The 23,530-nt window shown below is 43.1% G+C and overlaps 2 protein-coding genes across 2 annotated transcripts in view; one reads left to right on the forward strand and one right to left on the reverse strand.

Annotated features, from left to right (window-relative positions):
* The window catches only part of LOC311100263 (hormonally up-regulated neu tumor-associated kinase homolog A-like), a 26,032-nt gene extending 25,911 nt beyond the window's left edge, over window positions 1-121 (reverse strand). The window contains exon 1 of the mRNA XM_084141105.1: window positions 1-121. This exon is cut by the window's left edge and continues 628 nt beyond it. The gene's annotated coding sequence lies outside the window, so the exon portion shown is untranslated.
* A 3,864-nt stretch (window positions 122-3,985) lies between these two features.
* LOC311099897 (uncharacterized protein) overlaps window positions 3,986-23,530 on the forward strand; it is a 55,476-nt gene continuing 35,931 nt past the window's right edge. Inside the window, exons 1-2 of the mRNA XM_084140616.1 lie at window positions 3,986-4,118; window positions 7,806-7,889. Of these exons, the coding sequence (XP_083996742.1) occupies window positions 4,089-4,118; window positions 7,806-7,889 (114 nt within the window). The 5' untranslated portion in view covers window positions 3,986-4,088. The remainder of the gene's footprint in view (window positions 4,119-7,805; window positions 7,890-23,530) is intronic.

A 23,530-nucleotide genomic window follows, 5' to 3' on the forward strand; every position in this document is an offset into this window, starting at 1 on the left:
TAAATCCTGTGATAAACAAACGAAAGTGTTGTTCATTAAACTTCTCTCTTTGTCACTGTCAATGTGTTCTGTAATGAGCGTTGCTCCGCGTTGGAAGGTTATGGAATAGACGGTTGAATGTGAAACACGCTGCTGGGTTCGACGCGACTTTCCCGGTTCAGTGGGTGGGCGTTACTTGTTTGTGAGAAAAAGCTCCCGGACTTGGTAACCGGGCTGAACTGTAATCCTATCAGAGGCGGCGGCGGGAGGAGACGTGAGATCCAGATACCCAAACCCCGCCCTCCGAACATGCTTCTTCTCCCCCTCTCCTCCTCTCCAAATACAGTAGCAGCTCAAACAAAGGAAAGTCTAACTCGCCCGGAGACTGGCTATAGGGATGATATCATAGTGCTTTCTCTCTGCCCTGATTGGAAGGTGACTCCTGGTAGTTAAAGAACACGGACTTTGATTTATGAGCCTATTGATTTTTCTTGCTGTTTGGAGAGAGATTGACCCTTCTCCTTCACCTAAAGCGGCTTGTCTTGAATACAGATAGACAGAATAGCCTACTCCACAAGGTTATTTTATTATCCATGGATATTGTAAACCTAAAGGATGTGTTATGTAGGCTATATGCAAATGTAGGAGCAGTTATAACATGTTTTACATGTTGTTTTAGGAACAAAGAAATGTGTGATGAAGGGGAACATTGCGTAAAAGGGCTGCGCCTCTCCATTCCCATGTTCTGCTCCGCGTGCCAATAACCAAACGAGCTACACGCGACACGCCCACACGTCTGATGGACGTTTTTAGATTGTGACGTCTCAAGAAAACAACTGACTGTGGTCTAAATTATACTCTAACACAATTTTATATTTGTGTTTGCATTTTTTTCTTTTTTCCGCGCGTTATTTTCTTTGTGCTGTCAAATACATCTAATCAAATTAAATTGCATTTGTCACATGCGCCAAATACAACAGGTGTAGACCTTACAGTGAAATGCTTCCTTACAAGACCTTAACCAACAATGAATGCAGTTTTAAGAAAAATAAGTGAAGTAAAAAAATAATTAAAGAGCAGCAGTAAAATAAAGCTACAGCTATTACATCAGATAATAGCAATAACACACACATGGGAAACGGCATCTGTGTTTCTTTTAGTATTTTTTTTCTTCTGTTTTCTTCATCCACATGGATGAAACTGATTTAATTAATGAATTAACTAGAAACAAAGCGTGGCGGCACCGCTTTGAAGGCCTCCCCATCAGAGAGGATGAGCTCAGTTTCTCCTGCCTTGTCTATGAACACATACACACACACACACACACACACACACACACACACACACACACAGGAGAAACGCTCTGTTGAATTCATAAGAAACTGTTGCATTACATTCAACCTCTTAAATTTCGCTCCTGAATAGGAAAACAAGAGGCTAATGTATTGGTGCTAATAATAATCTACCAAACATATATTTTGGGCGGTAGGTTAGGGAACAAATAAGGTTTACAAATAAAACAATATTTCTCTATATTTATTTCGTTATGTTTTGCTAAACAAATACAGTCAGTAGATTGTTTTTGTCTTCTATAGCCAAGGAAAACATAGGCTATTGAATTGTTCTGTCAGCTGCAAAGTGTCAGCTCAGCACATTGCCTCCACCTTGCTTTGTCTACCGGACCATGCGGTCAAGACTGACGAAATCAGACGGTGGAAATATGGGAGCAAAAACGAGAATGTGGCGTCATCTATTGGTAGGATTATGAATTACAATCAATTAGATGATTCCAAACCGCTAGTTCATGTAGGTTGGCTATAGTGACGTTAGTACGCTACGTCAGCCGTATCGTGCAGCTCAGTTGGTAGAGCATAGCGCTTGCAACGCCAGGGTTGTGGGTTCGATTCCCATGGGTGACTAGTATGAAAATGTATGCACTCGCCACTGTAAGTCGCTCATAGTCTGCTAAATGACTCAAATGTAAAGTATCTTCAATAGGACTTCTAATTGTGTAACTAAGCTATTACTAACAGCAGTTACATTGGACCCATTTAGCTTACATGTAGCATGAGTTGCATTCGTATTTCGGATATGAATGAATTAGTCCATAATTACGTCTATTATAATCGAATCTTATACAGAACAAAATATAAACACAACATGCAACAATTCTACTCAGTTACAGTTCATATAAAGAAATCGATCAATTGAAATAAAGTCATTAGGCCCTAATCTATGGATTTCACGACTGGGCAGGGGTGCAGCCATGGGTGGGCCTGGGAGGGCATAGGCCCACCCACTTGGGAGCCAGGCCCACCCACTGGGGAGCTGGCCCAGCCAATCAGAATGAGATTTTCCCTACAAAAGGGTTTTATTACAGAAATAAATACTCCTCAGTTTCATCAGCTGTCTGGGTGGCCGGTCTCAGATGATACCGCAGGTGAAGAAGCTGGATGTGGAGGTCCAGGGCTGGCGTGGTTACACGTGGTCTGTGGTTGTGAGGCTGGTTGGAAGTACTGCCAAATTCTCTAAAACGACGTTGGTAACATTCCTGCAGTCAGCATGCCAATTGCACGCTTCCTCAAAACTTGAGACATCTATGGCATTGTGTTGTGTGACAAAACTGCACATTTTAGTGTCTTTTTATTGTCCCCAGCACAAGGTGCACCTGTGTAATAATCATGCTGTTTAATCAGCTTCTTGATATGCCACACCTATCAGGTGGATAGATTATCTTGGCTCCACACGAAGATCCCCAGTAAGTTCACCCTTCACATGGACCTGGAGCAGCCTGGGCCAGGAGCCTCCACGGCCTCCTGGCTCCATAGAACCTGAATGACCTGAAACACGGGATACTCAGTAGGAGTATAGTGGAATGGCCTGCTACCTGGGGTGACGTTAACCAATCAAAAGCTTGCTGGGGAATTAATAATAATGGGGAAACTGTTGAACGGACCTTGATTTTTAAGCCTACTCCTGGGTTGAACAGAACTACCAATCAATGGAGAGCCAGCATGAAAATGGTTTAGTCCAACCGTAGACATGGGGCGTAGACTAATGGGGCGGCGCACAATTGGCCCAGCGTCGTCCAGGGTAGGGGAGGGAATGGCCGGCAGGGAGGTAGCTCAGTTGGTAGAGCATGGCGTTTGCAACGCCAGGGTTGTGGGTTCGATTCCCACGGGGGGCCAGTATGAAAAAAATAAAATAATAATAATGTATGCACTAACTGTAAGTCGCTCTGGATAAGAGCGTCTGCTAAATGACGTAAATGTAAATGTAAAATGCTCACTAACAGGGATGTAAACAAATGTGTGCTCAACATCTGAGAGAAATAAGCTTTTTGTGCATATGGACAATTTCTGGGTTCTTTTATTTCAGCTCAGGAAACATGGGACCAACACTTGACATGTTGCATTTATATTTTTGTATATATTTTTGTATATTTTTGTATATATATATATATCCAAAACATTTGCCAACTGTAAAGTTTAAAACAAAAACATACATTTGACACAATTCAGATTAATGAATACATTGTATCCCTAGAAGTCACAACATACGGTACATTGTATCATTAATTGGATACAGCCCTTAGCCATGGTAACGGTATATTGGCCAAATACCACAAAACCCCTAGGTGCCTTATTGCTGTGATAAACTGGTTTACCAACGTCATTGGAAGAGAAAAAAATAAACGTTTTGTCATATCCTTGGTATATGGTCTGATATGCCACGGCTTTCAGCCAATCTAACTGTAAGTCGCTCTGGATAAGAGCGTCTGCTAAATGACTAAAATGTAAATGTAAAATGTATCAATTCACAAGTTCAACTGGGGGCCACGGTTAAATCCATATACAATACCGCCACCGTGTGGTCAAATACTATACCTACCCCAATCCCGTCTGGGTGCCACGGTTAAATCCATATACAATACCGCCACCGTGTGGTCAAATACTATACCTACCCCAATCCCGTTCTGCCTCGCTCCATACCCGCCATCCCCGTCTGCAACTAGAGAGCGGACATGTTAGCCCTGTTTTAGCGGGGATAAACGCCGCATTTACCGAGTAGTTGTATACTTAAGGAAGGGGTTTTCTGGTAGCGAAATCATGGATGCCGTAAATGCTTTCAACCATGAGGTGAGTTGGCCCGTAGAGCGTCGAGAATGTGTGTATTTCGTCCGTCAAATGGGGACCGTCGTGTGTGTGCGCCTCTTGCAGTTGTGGAGACGGGCGAGGAGGCCTGTTATGGGCCTAGCCCTAACTAGCTAACTACATGTGTATCGTAGCAGCTCTAAATCAGGATTATTCTGAATGCTTTTCCCGTTAAAATGTGATCTTCCTTGATTTATAACCTGCTTGATATGTGAAAGTTTAAACTAACGTTACGTTAGTTATCATGCCGTTTTGAGACGGCTACGTTGACTAGGTAGGTAACGTTAGCTAGTTAGCTTGTTAACTAGCTAGCTATCGACATCAACACGATAGTTACTAGCGTGTTAACCTAGCAAGTAACTTTACTTATGCTATCTAGTTAGTTAGAACAAAATAACAGCTGCTGTGAAAGGTTTTTTACATAGTTAGCGAGTTATTAGATAACCACGATTCGGGTTCTGACTAGTAGAGGGCGTAGTACAGCTACGACCGGAAGTGAACTTTTTCGTAGTATTGTTAGCATCAGGTTAGGATAATTACTTGGCAAGGTTAGGAGACATCGGTTAAGATTTGGAAAAGGGTTAAGGCGAGTTAAAACGCTCTCCTAACCTGCTACGGAAAGTCACTCCCGGTCGTAGCTGTACTCCTAGTCACAAACAATGATTTGGTCAAGCTAGCTAGCCAAGTTGGCTAACACAGGAAAACATTGAAGGGGGGGTTAGCTAGCTGTAATAACCCAATAATGCACTAAAGGAGCTATCGTTACTTCCAATTATATATTTAAGCAATAAGGGCCGAGGGGTGTGGTCTATGGCCAATATACCACGGCTAAGGACTTTTATTAAACACGACGCAACGCGGAGTGCCTGGATACAGCCCTTAGCCAGGGTAACAGTATATTGGCCAAATACCACATAACCCCTAGGTGCCTTATTGCTGTGATAAACTGGTTTACCAACGTCATTGGAAGAGTAAAAAAATAAACGTTTTGTCATACCCTTGGTATATGGTCTGATATGCCACGGCTTTCAGCATTCATTCAGGGCTCGAACGACCCAGTTTATATAGCTACAGTATGTATTCACTAGCTGACTGACAGGGGGCGCTGTTCTGAAGTCACCGTCCGCCATTATGGTACTCCTCATAAGGAACAGCCTCCGTAGGAATTAATGGGAATCTACATTATTTCAATGTAATGTTTCAAGGACAAAAATACATGCATTTTAAGTATTTATTTGTTGTAGTGGGGACTGCAACCTTAAGAACTCTTATAAAAAATAAAACATTGTTTTTATATTTTTATTGAGAAATGATTGGCTACTATTCAAGTTCATACAATACTATGTATTGTTTAAAAAAAGCACGTATTACAGTGTCTGTAATGAAGAATAAAACAATTATTTATCTTCCAAAACCTGTAGCTCACCACTCTACACTACAATGTAACAGACTGTTGATTACTAATAATGTTAATGCATGATCCCATAATAATGTGTTCAATATTGCAGACCAATTTAAGATCAATTTGATGCAAAGTTAGTTCTAAATGAAGCCAGTAAAAATTCATTCAATAAATGACTCTTAGTACAATAAACCTAGGAACTGGTTCACCCATAGACTGTGAAAAACAGATTTATTTACTGGTCTTGGTGATCCAATGATGAAAGAGACATATCATACAAAATATACAAGTAGATTTACCAAATATCCATGGGCAATATCCCCAAACAAATAGTACAGGTTAAGCCTGATACAGAGGCTATCTGAACGGACACAGGTAGAGGGCAAGACTGCACAGTCTCCCCTTGAGAAACCAAATGGAATCTGTCTTAACAGGTGCTCAAACAGGTACATATAAGCACAGGTACATCATTTTATTTTTATTCAACATAGTTTGGCGCGCAAGCCACGTAAGCCTATTTCTATTGTGGTCCTCTGTAGCTCAGCTGGTAGAGCACGGCGCTTGCAACGCCAAAGGTAGTGGGTTCGATCCCCGGGACCACCCATACATTAAAAAAAACGTATGCACGCATGACTGTAAGTCGCTTTGGATAAAAGCGTCTGCTAAATGGCATATTATATTATATATTATTATATTATATATACACACTGAGGTGCACGCTCCTATTACACACAACCAGAACGACAGAGACATAGGACACAGACATAACCCGGGAAATATGAACAAAGGAAACCAGACATTGAATTAAATCAACAGAACTTCTGCCTCATGAGTCTTGCGAACATTTATGTGCACAATAAACATCGCGCCCACTCAAAGGCTAAAATGAAAATGTATGGTATCAAACGTGAAACAGAAATGTGTAAGTGTTGCACTAAACGGTACAGGGATGGAATGATGAAACGCTAGCGATTTTATTGTAGGATTAGAGGGAATACAGATTTACCACGCAGGCATTTTAAACGTGTGAAAGAAAGCAACAGTAAGCATTTCAACAAGGGAACAAAACGCTCTCCACTGGCGGGAGTTTGGAAAGCGCAAGTGGACGTTATGATGCGTCTTCGCCACACTAATAATACAGTTTAACAAATTTTAATTCCAAATGCCAACTTCATAAGTAAATGATCAATTTCAAACAATTTTGACATGCCGAAAGACCAGTAAGTCTATGTTAGTAACTGTTGCTGGTGAGCTTGCAAAGTAAACTTGACGTCTGCACCCGATCCTGTAGATGTATAGAAAATCAGCAATCTGTTGGCTAGCTCACCCGACCTGTGTTGATTGACAGTTTGCTAGTCCAATCAGAGGGGCGAGTGTGCGTTTTCACTAGCCAATCTGTTGCACGTATTTTTTTTGTAACGGCTACTGTCTCTGGCTGCACGGAGAGTAATCCATGGACCTCTGTGCCAAAACATTATAAACACCTGGCCAAATCATTTCAAGTCATCAGTCTCAAGTCAAAGTCGAGTCCCGAGTCTTGAGGCTCTAAGTCAAGTCTCAAGTTATTTTATTTTCTATCAAATTTGTGACTTGACTCTGGTTTTAAATGTCCAAATTCATAATCAATATGCTGAAATAAGTTTTCATATTTTGAAGACCAATACATAGAAGTTACTCACGACACACACACGTGCCACACTTGTGTTCAGATTACTTGTATTTTGCTAAATTAGTCCCTTATAAACTGCCGCGTGCCAATATTTATCAAGCGGTCACTCGACTGGAATTGGTTAGCTTGTTCTACCGTAATTAATAGCGCGCGCAAATGAATCCCTCACATCGATATTGAATTGAAATCAATGGAACACAATGTAGGTGTCACAAAAATATCCATATATATTTATATTCCGGACTCTGACATTGTGTGTCCTGATATTTCTTAATTCTTCGTTTCTTATTCTTAATTTCTTTCTTTTTAGATTTGTGTGTATTGTTTTGTATTGTTAGGTATTACTGCACTGTCGGAGCTAGAAACACAAGCATTTCACTGCACCTGCGATAACGTCTGCAAAAATATGTGTATCCGACCAATAAGATTTGATTTGATGTGTAACTACCGTAGGAGTCACGTCGAAGCGTACCGTTGGCACAGACCCGGTTTGCGACAGAGCTGCAGGAATTGTGACCTGTTTTTGATGGTCATCTCTCTCTCTCTCTCTCTCTCTCTCTCTCTCTCTCTCTCTCTCTCTCTCTCTCTCTCTCTCTCTCAGCTGTTCTCCTTGATGGACATGAAGCCCCCAATATCTCGGGCCAAGATGATATCCATCACTAAGTCAGCCATCAAAGCTATGAAGGTAAGTTGTGTGTGTGTGTGTGTGGTCTGAGAGTAGTGGTGTTATAAAATCTGTGCTTTGTGGAGGTAGACTAGTTATGCTCTCGACAGGGACAGCTGGTGGTGTGCGTGTGAGTGTCTGTGGGACATCTGTGATAAAACCACTAAACTAAACTCTGCAAAAAAAAGAAACGTCCCTTTTTCAGGACCCTGTCTTTCAAAGATAATTAGTGAAAATCCAAATAACTTCACAGATCTTCATTGTAAAGGGTTTAAACACTGTTTCCCATGCTTGTTCAATTAACCATGAACAATTTAATGAACATGAACCTGTGGAACGGTCGTTAAGACACTAACAGCTTACAGACGGTTGGCAATTAAGGTCACAGTTATGAAAACTTAGGACACTAAAGAGGACTTTCTACTGACTCTGAAAAACACCAAAAGAAAGACGCCCAGGGTCCCTGCTCATCTGCGTGAACGTGCCTTAGGCATGCTGCAAGGAGGCATGAGGACTGCAGATGTGGCCAGGGCAATAAATTGCAATGTCCGTACTGTGAGACGCCCAAGACAGCGCTACAGGGAGACAGGACGAACAGCTGATCGTCCTCGCAGTGGCAGACCACGTGTAACAACACCTGCACAGGATCGGTACATCTGAACATCACACCTCCGGGACAGGTACAGGATGGCAACAACAACTGTCCGAGTTACACCAGGAACGCACAATCCCTCCATCAGTGCTCAGACTGTCCGCAACAGGCTGAGAGAGGCTGGACTGAGGGCTTGTAGGCCTGTTGTAAGGCAGGTCCTCACCAGACATCACCGGCAACAACGTCGCCTATGGGCACAAACCCACCGTCGCTGGACCAGACAGGACTGGCAAAAAGTGCTCTTCACTGACGAGTCACGGTTGTGCAACTCCACGAGGTGAGATCTTGCATGGAGCCCCAGGCCGAGGGAGAATGACAGTTCTTTTGTGTTTCTTCCATTTGCGAATAATCGCACCAACTGTTGTCACCTTCTCACCAAGCTGCTTGGCGATGGTCTTGTAGGCCATTCCAGCCTTGTGTAGGTCTACAATCTTGTCCCTGACATCCTTGGAGAGCTCTTTGGTCTTGGCCATGGTGGAGAGTTTGGAATCTGATTGATTGCTTCTGTGGACAGGTGTCTTTTATACAGGTAACAAACTGAGATTAGGAGCACTCCCTTTAAGAGTGTGCTCCTAATCTCAGCTCGTTACCTGTATAAAAGACACCTGGGAGCCAGAAATATTTCTGATTGAGAGGGGGTCAAATACTTATTTCCCTAATTAAAATGCAAATCAATTTATAATATTTTTGACATGCGTTTTTCTGGATTTTTTTGTTGTTATTCTGTCTCTCACTGTTCAAATAAACCTACCATTAAAATTATAGACAGATCATTTCTTTGTCAGTGGGCAAACGTACAAAATCAGCAGGGGATCAAATACTTTTTTCCCTCACTGTAAAGGTCAAAGTTGACCCATTTTGCATATCCCACTATACCGTGAGACATCCATGTCTACAACAGGGTTGTCAAACTATTTCATAATTTCTTGAAAAAACGTTTTTTAATAACAATTAACCTTTTAACATCAATTATCTAAAAACATGTAAACTTCATATTATGTTGTAGCTTAAGACCATATTTTACATCATGTTTGTCTTGTGCCCGCCATCTCTTGAATACAGGGTAGGTGTCATTTCAATCATAGGTCCATTCCATGATTTAATGTCTATGATTGAAATGACACCCACCCTGTATTCAACAGCATGTTGTGTCTCAACTGATGCACAACACAAATACCTCAGATGTAAAATATGGTCTTAAGCTACAACATATGCAAATATGAAGTTTACGCGTTTTTAGATAATTGTTGTTAAAGGTGAACTGCACCCACTGATTTGGCTTAGTTTTTTTTGGAAATTGCTGGCGGCCATGACAAACTTCCTGCAGGTTGAGTTCAGTAACTACTACTACATTTTACATTTTAGTCATTTAGCAGACGCTCTCATCCAGAGCGACTTACAGTTAGTGAGTGCATACATTTGTTTTTTCATACTGGCCCCCCCGTGGGAATCGAACCCACAACCCTGGCGTTGCAAACGCCATGCTCTACCAACTGAGCTACAGGGGACTACTACTATGGTGAGATGCTGGAGTAAGCTTTGAATAGGTCAGTAACTTACAGAGTAATATGTGAAGAATGCAATAGCTGAATTTTATGTAAATACCGTAAACATTTCAGTTAAATGGCGAGTCTCAAATAGCCGCCTGTCCCTTTTTAATAGCCGGTATGCTTGGGCGGTATACCATACAGTTGATGTCGGAAGTTTACATACACCTTAGCCAAATACATTTAAACTCAGTTTTTCACAATTCCTGACATTTAATCCTAGTAAAAATTCCCTGTCTTAGGTCAGTTAGGATCACCACTTTATTTTAAGAATGTGAAATGTCAGAATAATAGTAGAGATAATGATTTATTTCAGCTTTTATTTCTTTCAGCACATTCCCAGTGGGTCAGAAGTTTACATACACTCAATTAGTATTTGGTACCATTGCCTTTAAATTGTTTAACTTGGGTCAAACGTTTCGGGTAGCCTTCCACAAGCTTCCCACAATAAGTTGGATGAATTTTGGCCCATTCCTCCTGACAGAGCTGGTTTAACTGAGTCAGGTTTGTAGGCATCCTTGCTCGCACACGCTTTTTCAGTTCTGCCCACAGATGTTCTATAGGATTGAGGTCAGGGCTTTGTGATGGCCACTCCAATACCATGACTTTGTTGTCCTTAAGCCATTTTTCCACAACTTTGGAAGTATGCTTGGGGTCATTGTTTATTTGGAAGACCCATTTGCGACCAAGCTTTAACTTCCTGACTGATATCTTGAGATGTTGCTTCAATATATCCACATAATTTTCCTTCCACATGATGCCATCTATTTTGTGAAGTGCACCAGTCCCTCCTGCAGCAAAGCACCCCCACAGCATGATGCTGCCACCCCCGTGCTTCACGGTTGGGATGGTGTTCTTCGGCTTGCAAGCCACCCCCTTTTCCTCCAAACATAACGATGGTCATTATGGCCAAACAGTTCTATTTTTGTTTCATCAGACCAGAAGACATTTCTCCAAAAAGTACGATCTTTGTCCCCATGTGCAGTTGCAAACCGTAGTCTGTTTTTTTTATGGCGGTTTTGGAGCAGTGGCTTCTTCCTTGCTGAGCGGCCTTTCAGGTTATGTCGATATAGGGTTCGTTTTACTGTGGATATAGATACTTTTGTACCTGTTTCCTCCAGCATCTTCACAAGGTCCTTTGCTGTTGTTCTGGGATTGATTTGCACTTTTCGCACCAATGTACGTTAATCTCTAGGAGACAGAATGCGTCTCCTTCCTGAGTGGTATGATGGCTGCATGGTCCCATGGTGTTTATACTTGCGTACTATTGTTTGTACAGATGAATGTGGTACCTTCAGGCGTTTGGAAATTGCTCCCAAGGATGAACCAGACTTGTGGAGGTCTACCATTTTTTTCCTGAGGTTTTGGCTGATTTCTTTTGATTCCATGATGTCAAGCAAAGAGGCACTGAGTTTGAAGGTAGGGCTTGAAATACATAATAATAATAATAATAATAATAATAATAATAATATGCCATTTAGCAGACGCTTTTATCCAAAGCGACTTACAGTCATGTGTGCATACATTTTTACGTATGGGTGGTCCCGGGGATCGAACCCACTACCCTGGCGTTACAAGCGCCATGCTCTACCAATTGAGCTACAGAGGACCACAGGTACACCTCCAATTGACTCAAATGATGTCATGGCTTCTAAAACCATGACATCATTTTCTGGAATTTTCCAAGCTGTTTAAAGGCACAGTCAATTTAGTGTATGTAAACTTCTGACCCACTTGAATTGTGATACATTGAATTATAAGTGAAATAATCTGTCCGAAAACAATTGTTGGAAAAATTACTTGTGTCATGCACAAAGTAGATGTCCTAACCGACTTGCCAAAACCTATAGTTTGTTAACAAGAAATTTGTGGAGTGGTTGAAAAACGAGATTTAATGACTCCAACCGAAGTGTATGTAAACTTCCGACTTCAACTGTATATGCCGTGTACTGGGTATTTGGAAATAGCCACAGGATGGTTTTTCAATACCATTGAAACTATTTCTTTGAAGGTTTTCTCAATACATTTTCATATTTATAGTTACTTTTTAAGTAAATACCTTCACTCAACTTGTGCAATACTTTAGTAGATAAAGCAGTTCACGTTCCTTGTGTCACATTATGAAGCTTACCATAGTTCCCCAGAACAGTTGAGCCAGTCACGTGTTTGTTTGTAAATTACACAAAAGGAGAAAGAGGAAGCTGGCGAAGTCCAGCTGTGTATATGATTTTAACTTGCTAGTTATCTCAGCAAGTGGCTGAATTAATAAGGAGACGGACGGGGCATCGTATAGTGTGTTAGCTTTCTGCCGTGTTTGAGAAGTCAATGCGCTCTGGGTGAGTTATCTGTACGGCTGCCACTATCTTCATTCCCTTGTGTTTTCACCTCCTCTCAGTTCTCGGGCCACTCTGCTCCTCCCCCAATCTTCTCTGAGCAGAGAAGTCAGGCCCGTTTGCCCTGGGCGACTCCAGACTCCACACAGACACAGCGGGGTACACATGCTTCCCCAGAGCCAGGACCGTTCTTCCCTCAGACAAGCGTGTGTCAAAACTTTGTTCATTTGCACAATGTCTCTCGTCCAAACTCACCAAAAACGACATTGGGTAGCTCCTACCTACAGTATATATGCAGAACTTTACTAGTGCTGACTCCCATCTATTAGACTGTTCGATAGGCTGGAGGTTTCTTTAGTCGAGCAGTCGCAAATGGGTACTTTTTTTTTTTCATGGCACACAAAGACACCTGTCTGATTGGCGCCTGTCTCAGTGGACTAATCCATTGTGGAGGCCTTGGGGATGGCACAGTCCATCACTGTAAGACGTGCTACTAAGAACTGCTAGTTAACTGGCAAGCATAAAAACAGGCAACGACTTCGGGAGTACAGACCCATAGAAATCGGCCGATCGCCGTCTAGTGGGGAAAGTAAAAAATAAATAAAAAATGGGCCAAGCCAAAAGAAACGTGACAGTGTGTAAATGAAAACGCATTATTGCAGGAAATGAAGAAATGGATTAAAATGCTGGAAGTGGATGATGGAATTAAGCGATTTTAACTATGCAAATGAGCAAAAGCTGTGCGCGTTAAGGAAATAGACTAGGGATGTGCACGGTTATGCGAATATCTGAACGGACGTTACTATTTTGAATACTTGTGTGAGTAGGGCCTATTTCATTTTAACACTGAAAAGGCTTTTTCTAAATTACATTAAAATATCCCATGTGACATCGTTACATAAAAGGATGTACAATGACATTAATGAAATAAAACAACACACGTTTCAATGACCCGTGCCACATAAAGAGACTGGTAACTTGTTGACGTTGGCCAATCAAAGCGGCAAAGATTCTCAGTGTGTAGCAAGTGGAGTGAGAGTTCACTAATGCAATGCAAGATGGAATAAAATTAAAAACCACATGTATTTCGAATATCCGGATGTCTGACAAAAATTCATGATCTATTCGAATAGTGAAATGATTGCAACCCCACCATCTAAAATAGACATCAAATAGAAGCCTGTCTCTAATAAGTGCCGGTTGTGTTCAGTGATTTGAAGCAAATAAACGCCCGGGCTATTAATTGAAGTTTTAAGGTATTCTAAACTAGGTGTTTTAATAACTTTCATATGTAGTAACATGTCCATGTAGAATAATCAACCCTTTACATAACACCATAGAAGCAGTGTTCTGATAATTTAACAATGTGAACCTTTTCATCTTTCATTGTCATTCCCAGCCGATACAGAGACTGTGACTATCAGCATTTTGTCTGGTGGTAATGGGGTTACCTTGGTAACATGTCAGAGTGGTCATACCTTCCTGTCTGGTGGTAATGGGGTTACCTTGGTAACATGTCAGAGTGGTTATACCTTCCTGTGTGGTGGTAATGGGGTTACCTTGGTAACATGACAGAGTGGTTATACCTTCCTGTGTGGTGGTAATGGGGTTACCTTGGTAACATGTCAGAGTGGTCATACCTTCCTGTCTGGTGGTAATGGGGTTACCTTGGTAACATGTCAGAGTGGTTATACCTTCCTGTCTGGTGGTAATGGGGTTACCTTGGTAACATGTCAGAGTGGTCATACCTTCCTGTGTGGTGGTAATGGGGTTACCTTGGTAACATGTCAGAGTGGTTATACCTTCCTGTGTGGTGGTAATGGGGTTACCTTGGTAACATGTCAGAGTGGTCATACCTTCCTGTGTGGTGGTAATGGGGTTACCTTGGTAACATGTCAGAGTGGTCATACCTTCCTGTGTGGTGGTAATGGGGTTACCTTGGTAACATGTCAGAGTGGTTATACCTTCCTGTGTGGTGGTAATGGGGTTACCTTGGTAACATGTCAGAGTGGTTATACCTTCCTGTATGGTGGTAATGGGGTTACCTTGGTAACATGTCAGAGTGGTCATACCTTCCTGTCTGGTGGTAATGGGGTTACCTTGGTAACATGTCAGAGTGGTTATACCTTCCTGTCTGGTGGTAATGGGGTTACCTTGGTAACATGTCAGAGTGGTCATACCTTCCTGTGTGGTGGTAATGGGGTTACCTTGGTAACATGTCAGAGTGGTTATACCTTCCTGTGTGGTGGTAATGGGGTTACCTTGGTAACATGTCAGAGTGGTCATACCTTCCTGTGTGGTGGTAATGGGGTTACCTTGGTAACATGTCAGAGTGGTTATACCTTCCTGTGTGGTGGTAATGGGGTTACCTTGGTAACATGTCAGAGTGGTCATACCTTCCTGTGTGGTGGTAATGGGGTTACCTTGGTAACATGTCAGAGTGGTTATACCTTCCTGTGTGGTGGTAATGGGGTTACCTTGGTAACATGTCAGAGTGGTCATACCTTCCTGTGTGGTGGTAATGGGGTGACCTTGGTAACATGTCAGATTGGTTATACCTTCCTGTGTGGTGGTAATGGGGTTACCTTGGTAACATGTCAGAGTGGTTATACCTTCCTGTGTGGTGGTAATGGGGTTACCTTGGTAACATGACAGAGTGGTTATACCTTCCTGTCTGGTGGTAATGGGGTTACCTTGGTAACATGTCAGAGTGGTCATACCTTCCTGTCTGGTGGTAATGGGGTTACCTTGGTAACATGTCAGAGTGGTTATACCTTCCTGTCTGGTGGTAATGGGGTTACCTTGGTAACATGTCAGAGTGGTCATACCTTCCTGTGTGGTGGTAATGGGGTTACCTTGGTAACATGTTAGAGTGGTTATACCTTCCTGTGTGGTGGTAATGGGGTTACCTTGGTAACATGTCAGAGTGGTTATACCTTCCTGTGTGGTGGTAATGGGGTTACCTTGGTAACATGTCAGAGTGGTCATACCTTCCTGTGTGGTGGTAATGGGGTTACCTTGGTAACATGTCAGAGTGGTTATACCTTCCTGTGTGGTGGTAATGGGGTTACCTTGGTAACATGTCAGAGTGGTCATACCTTCCTGTGTGGTGGTAATGGGGTTACCTTGGTAACATGTCAGAGTGGTTATACCTTCCTGTGTGGTGGTAATGGGGTTACCTTGGTAACATGTCAGAGTGGTCATACCTTCCTGTGTGGTGGTAATGGGGTTACCTTGGTAACATGTCAGAGTGGTTATACCTTCCTGTGTGGTGGTAATGGGGTTACCTTGGTAACATGTCAGAGTGGTCATACCTTCCTGTGTGGTGGTAATGGGGTTACCTTGGTAACATGTCAGAGTGGTTATACCTTCCTGTGTGGTGGTAATGGGGTTACCTTGGTAACATGTCAGAGTGGTCATACCTTCCTGTGTGGTGGTAATGGGGTGACCTTGGTAACATGTCAGAGTGGTTATACCTTCCTGTGTGGTGGTAATGGGGTTACCTTGGTAACATGTCAGAGTGGTTATACCTTCCTGTGTGGTGGTAATGGGGTTACCTTGGTATCATGACAGAGTGGTTATACCTTCCTGTGTGGTGGTAATGGGGTTACCTTGGTAACATGTCAGAGTGGTTATACCTTCCTGTGTGGTGGTAATGGGGTTACCTTGGTAACATGTCAGAGTGGTCATACCTTCCTGTGTGGTGGTAATGGGGTTACCTTGGTAACATGTCAGAGTGGTTATACCTTCCTGTGTGGTGGTAATGGGGTTACCTTGGTAACATGTCAGAGTGGTCATACCTTCCTGTGTGGTGGTAATGGGGTTACCTTGGTAACATGTCAGAGTGGTTATACCTTCCTGTGTGGTGGTAATGGGGTTACCAATGGGGTTACCTTGGTAACATGTCAGAGTGGTTATACCTTCCTGTGTGGTGGTAATGGGGTTACCTTGGTAACATGTCAGAGTGGTCATACCTTCCTGTGTGGTGGTAATGGGGTTACCTTGGTAACATGTCAGAGTGGTTATACCTTCCTGTGTGGTGGTAATGGGGTTACCTTGGTAACATGTCAGAGTGGTCATACCTTCCTGTGTGGTGGTAATGGGGTTACCTTGGTAACATGTCAGAGTGGTCATACCTTCCTGTGTGGTGGTAATGGGGTTACCTTGGTAACATGTCAGAGTGGTTATACCTTCCTGTGTGGTGGTAATGGGGTTACCTTGGTAACATGTCAGAGTGGTTATACCTTCCTGTATGGTGGTAATGGGGTTACCTTGGTAACATGTCAGAGTGGTCATACCTTCCTGTCTGGTGGTAATGGGGTTACCTTGGTAACATGTCAGAGTGGTTATACCTTCCTGTCTGGTGGTAATGGGGTTACCTTGGTAACATGTCAGAGTGGTCATACCTTCCTGTGTGGTGGTAATGGGGTTACCTTGGTAACATGTCAGAGTGGTTATACCTTCCTGTGTGGTGGTAATGGGGTTACCTTGGTAACATGTCAGAGTGGTCATACCTTCCTGTGTGGTGGTAATGGGGTTACCTTGGTAACATGTCAGAGTGGTTATACCTTCCTGTGTGGTGGTAATGGGGTTACCTTGGTAACATGTCAGAGTGGTCATACCTTCCTGTGTGGTGGTAATGGGGTTACCTTGGTAACATGTCAGAGTGGTTATACCTTCCTGTGTGGTGGTAATGGGGTTACCTTGGTAACATGTCAGAGTGGTCATACCTTCCTGTGTGGTGGTAATGGGGTTACCTTGGTAACATGTCAGAGTGGTTATACCTTCCTGTGTGGTGGTAATGGGGTTACCTTGGTAACATGTCAGAGTGGTCATACCTTCCTGTGTGGTGGTAATGGGGTGACCTTGGTAACATGTCAGAGTGGTTATACCTTCCTGTGTGGTGGTAATGGGGTTACCTTGGTAACATGTCAGAGTGGTTATACCTTCCTGTGTGGTGGTAATGGGGTTACCTTGGTAACATGTCAGAGTGGTTATACCTTCCTGTGTGGTGGTAATGGGGTTACCTTGGTAACATGTCAGAGTGGTCATACCTTCCTGTGTGGTGGTAATGGGGTTAACTTGGTAACATGTCAGAGTGGTTATACCTTCCTGTGTGGTGGTAATGGGGTTTCCTTGGTAACATGTCAGAGTGGTCATACCTTCCTGTGTGGTGGTAATGGGGTTACCTTGGTAACATGTCAGAGTGGTTATACCTTCCTGTGTGGTGGTAATGGGGTTACCAATGGGGTTACCTTGGTAACATGTCAGAGTGGTTATACCTTCCTGTGTGGTGGTAATGGGGTTACCTTGGTAACATGTCAGAGTGGTTATACCTTCCTGTGTGGTGGTAATGGGGTTACCTTGGTAACATGTCAGAGTGGTCATACCTTCCTGTGTGGTGGTAATGGGGTTAACTTGGTAACATGTCAGAGTGGTTATACCTTCCTGTGTGGTGGTAATGGGGTTTCCTTGGTAACATGTCAGAGTGGTCATACCTTCCTGTGTGGTGGTAATGGGGTTACCTTGGTAACATGTCAGAGTGGTTATACCTTCCTGTGTGGTGGTAATGGGGTTACCAATGGGGTTACCTTGGTAACATGTCAGAGTGGTTATACCTTCCTGTGTGGTGGTAATGGGGTTACCTTGGTAACATGTCAGAGTGGTCATACCTTCCTGTGTGGTGGTAATGGGGTTACCTTGGTAACATGTCAGAGTGGTTATATCTTCCTGTGTGGTGGTAATGGGGTTACCTTGGTAACATGTCAGAGTGGTCATACCTTCCTGTGTGGTGGTAATGGGGTTACCTTGGTAACATGTCAGAGTGGTCATACCTTCCTGTGTGGTGGTAATGGGGTTACCTTGGTAACATGTCAGAGTGGTTATACCTTCCTGTGTGGTGGTAATGGGGTTACCTTGGTAACATGTCAGAGTGGTTATACCTTCCTGTATGGTGGTAATGGGGTTACCTTGGTAACATGTCAGAGTGGTCATACCTTCCTGTCTGGTGGTAATGGGGTTACCTTGGTAACATGTCAGAGTGGTTATACCTTCCTGTGTGGTGGTAATGGGGTTACCTTGGTAACATGTCAGAGTGGTTATACCTTCCTGTATGGTGGTAATGGGGTTACCTTGGTAACATGTCAGAGTGGTCATACCTTCCTGTGTGGTGGTAATGGGGTTACCTTGGTAACATGTCAGAGTGGTCATACCTTCCTGTGTGGTGGTAATGGGGTTACCTTGGTAACATTTCAGAGTGGTTATACCTTCCTGTGTGGTGGTAATGGGGTTACCTTGGTAACATGTCAGAGTGGTCATACCTTCCTGTGTGGTGGTAATGGGGTTACCTTGGTAACATGTCAGAGTGGTTATACCTTCCTGTGTGGTGGTAATGGGGTTACCTTGGTAACATGTCAGAGTGGTCATACCTTCCTGTGTGGTGGTAATGGGGTTACCTTGGTAACATGTCAGAGTGGTCATACCTTCCTGTGTGGTGGTAATGGGGTTACCTTGGTAACATGTCAGAGTGGTTATACCTTCCTGTGTGGTGGTAATGGGGTTATCTTGGTAACATGTCAGAGTGGTTATACCTTCCTGTGTGGTGGTAATGGGGTTACCTTGGTAACATGTCAGAGTGGTTATACCTTCCTGTGTGGTGGTAATGGGGTTACCTTGGTAACATGTCAGAGTGGTCATACCTTCCTGTGTGGTGGTAATGGGGTTACCTTGGTAACATGTCAGAGTGGTCATACCTTCCTGTGTGGTGGTAATGGGGTTACCTTGGTAACATGTCAGAGTGGTTATACCTTCCTGTTTGGTGGTAATGGGGTTACCTTGGTAACATGTCAGAGTGGTTATAGCTTCCTGTCTGGTGGTAATGGGGTTACCTTGGTAACATGTCAGAGTGGTCATACCTTCCTGTATGGTGGTAATGGGGTTACCTTGGTAACATGTCAGAGTGGTTATACCTTCCTGTGTGGTGGTAATGGGGTTACCTTGGTAACATGTCAGAGTGGTCATACCTTCCTGTGTGGTGGTAATGGGGTTACCTTGGTAACATGTCAGAGTGGTCATAACTTCCTGTGTGGTGTCCTGTATACAACAGGAGTTCCCTGATCCTGGTTCAGAATACACAGGGTTTCTCCCTCCCCATATTGACTGATACCATTTCAATTCAATAATAATAAAAAGACAATACAAGTAAAAGTTGTGTCTAGTAAAATGCTAATGCCGAGCACCAGGTCTCTCTCAATTCAGAGACATCAGTATCAAGCCTGTCTGTCAGTGCCAGGTCTCTCTCCATTCAGAGACATCAGTATCAAGCCTGTCTGTCAGTACCAGGTCTCTCTCCATTCAGAGACATCAGTATCAAGCCTGTCTGTCAGAGCGCCAGGTCTCTCTCCATTCAGAGACATCAGTATCAAGCCCGTCTGTCAGTACCAGGTCTCTCTCCATTCAGAGACATCAGTATCAAGCCTGTCTGTCAGAGTGCCAGGTCTCTCTCCATTCAGAGACATCAGTATCAAGCCCGTCTGTCAGTACCAGGTCTCTCTCCATTCAGAGACATCAGTATCAAGCCCGTCTGTCAGTACCAGGTCTCTCTCCATTCAGAGACATCAGTATCAAGCCCGTCTGTCAGTACCAGGTCTCTCTCCATTCAGAGACATCAGTATCAAGCCTGTCTGTCAGAGTGGCAGGTCTCTCTCCATTCAGAGACATCAGTATCAAGTCTGTCTGTCAGAGTGGCAGGTCTCTCTCCATTCAGAGACATCAGTATCAAGTCTGTCTGTCAGAGTGGCAGGTCTCTCTCCATTCAGAGACATCAGTATCAAGCCCGTCTGTCAGTGCCAGGTCTCTCTCCATTCAGAGACATCAGTATCAAGCCTGTCTGTCAGAGTGGCAGGTCTCTCTCCATTCAGAGACATCAGTATCAAGTCTGTCTGTCAGTGCCAGGTCTCTCTCCATTCAGAGACATCAGTATCAAGCCCGTCTGTCAGTACCAGGTCTCTCTCCATTCAGAGACATCAGTATCAAGCCCGTCTGTCAGTACCAGGTCTCTCTCCATTTAGAGACATCAGTATCAAGCCCGTCTGTCAGTCTGGACTTCATCACACCATGTTGCAAGTCTCCATGTGCCGGCTCCATACATGTTTCTGTGAACACACACACACATAGTCACTGTTCTATTACCAATGGCAGTTAGGATAGGTGATATCTGACACACAGTCACTGTTCTGTTATCAATGGCAGTTAGGATAGTTGATATCTGACACATAGTCACTGTTCTACTACCAATGGCAGTTAGGATAGGTGATATCTGACACACAGTCACTGTTCTGTTATCAATGGCAGTTAGGATAGTTGATATCTGACACATAGTCACTGTTCTATTACCAATGGCAGTTAGGATAGGTGATATCTGACACATAGTCACTGTTCTATTACCAATGGCAGTTAGGATAGTTGATATCTGACACACAGTCACTGTTCTATTACCAATGGCAGTTAGGATAGGTGATATCTGACACATAGTCACTGTTCTATTACCAATGGCAGTTAGGATAGGTGATATCTGACACACACAGTCACTGTTCTATTACCAATGGCAGTTAGGATAGTTGTTATCTGACACACAGTCACTGTTCTGTTACCAAGGGCAGTTAGGATAGGTGATATCTGACACATAGTCACTGTTCTATTACCAATGGCAGTTAGGATAGTTGATATCTGACACATAGTCACTGTTCTATTACCAATGGCAGTTAGGATAGGTGATATCTGACACATAGTCACTGTTCTATTACCAATGGCAGTTAGGATAGGTGATATCTGACACACACAGTCACTGTTCTATTACCAATGGCAGTTAGGATAGTTGTTATCTGACACACAGTCACTGTTCTGTTACCAAGGGCAGTTAGGATAGGTGATATCTGACACATAGTCACTGTTCTATTACCAATGGCAGTTAGGATAGGTGATATCTGACACATAGTCACTGTTCTATTACCAATGGCAGTTAGGATAGGTGATATCTGACACACACAGTCACTGTTCTATTACCAATGGCAGTTAGGATAGTTGATATCTGACACATAGTCACTGTTCTACTACCAATGGCAGTTAGGATAGGTGATATCTGACACACAGTCACTGTTCTGTTATCAATGGCAGTTAGGATAGTTGATATCTGACACATAGTCACTGTTCTATTACCAATGGCAGTTAGGATAGTTGATATCTGACACATAGTCACTGTTCTATTACCAATGGCAGTTAGGATAGGTGATATCTGACACATAGTCACTGTTCTATTACCAATGGCAGTTAGGATAGTTGATATCTGACACACAGTCACTGTTCTATTACCAATGGCAGTTAGGATAGGTGATATCTGACACATAGTCACTGTTCTATTACCAATGGCAGTTAGGATAGGTGATATCTGACACACACAGTCACTGTTCTATTACCAATGGCAGTTAGGATAGTTGTTATCTGACACACAGTCACTGTTCTGTTACCAAGGGCAGTTAGGATAGGTGATATCTGACACATAGTCACTGTTCTATTACCAATGGCAGTTAGGATAGTTGATATCTGACACATAGTCACTGTTCTATTACCAATGGCAGTTAGGATAGGTGATATCTGACACATAGTCACTGTTCTATTACCAATGGCAGTTAGGATAGGTGATATCTGACACACACAGTCACTGTTCTATTACCAATGGCAGTTAGGATAGTTGTTATCTGACACACAGTCACTGTTCTGTTACCAAGGGCAGTTAGGATAGGTGATATCTGACACATAGTCACTGTTCTATTACCAATGGCAGTTAGGATAGGTGATATCTGACACATAGTCACTGTTCTATTACCAATGGCAGTTAGGATAGGTGATATCTGACACACACAGTCACTGTTCTATTACCAATGGCAGTTAGGATAGTTGTTATCTGACACACAGTCACTGTTCTGTTACCAAGGGCAGTTAGGATAGGTGATATCTGACACATAGTCACTGTTCTATTACCAATGGCAGTTAGGATAGTTGATATCTGACACATAGTCACTGTTCTATTACCAATGGCAGTTAGGATAGGTGATATCTGACACATAGTCACTGTTCTATTACCAATGGCAGTTAGGATAGTTGATATCTGACACATAGTCACTGTTCTATTACCAATGGCAGTTAGGATAGGTGATATCTGACACGCAGTCACTGTTCTGTTACCAAGGGCAGTTAGGATAGTTGATATCTGACACATAGTCACTGTTCTATTACCAATGGCAGTTAGGATAGGTGATATCTGACACACAGTCACTGTTCTGTTACCAATGGCAGTTAGGATAGTTGATATCTGAGACATAGTCACTGTTCTATTACCAATGGCAGTTAGGATAGGTGATATCTGACACATAGTCACTGTTCTATTACCAATGGCAGTTAGGATAGGTGATATCTGACACACAGTCACTGTTCTATTACCAATGGCAGTTAGGATAGGTGATATCTGACACATAGTCACTGTTCTATTACCAATGGCAGTTAGGATAGGTGATATCTGAGACACATACAGGTACTATGTTGAAGTTTGAACAGGTCAGATAAAACCTACCAAATTACGCTCTCCCTATTGACGACCGTTGGTGAGCAGGCAAGAGGTGAGGCTGGAGGTGAGGTCTTTGCCAGAGCCCCGTTGATGGGCATAGCAGCGTAGATCAGCTCCTGGCCTCTCATCAGAGATACTGGTCGGTCACACACACACACACAGAGCACTGGCTACTTTATCAATGGTGATTATGATTATCCTGGTGGAACCAACCTGAACGCTGCGTTCACCTTTCTATTTCACTTCAGATATCATAAGATAGAATGGTAACACAGTGATCAGGCTGGTTCCACCAGGCTAGGTTATGTCCTGGACATTATATGGTAACACAGTGATCAGGCTGGTTCCACCTGGCTAGGTTATGTCCTGGACATTATATGGTAACACAGTGATCAGGCTGGTTCCACCAGGCTAGGTTATGTCCTGGACATTATATGGTAACACAGTGATCAGGCTGGTTCCACCAGGCTAGGTTATACCCTGGACATTATATGGGAACACAGTGATCA

This window comes from Coregonus lavaretus (assembly GCF_964263955.1).
Source record: "Coregonus lavaretus genome assembly, chromosome: 24".
NCBI lineage: Eukaryota > Metazoa > Chordata > Actinopteri > Salmoniformes > Salmonidae > Coregonus > Coregonus lavaretus.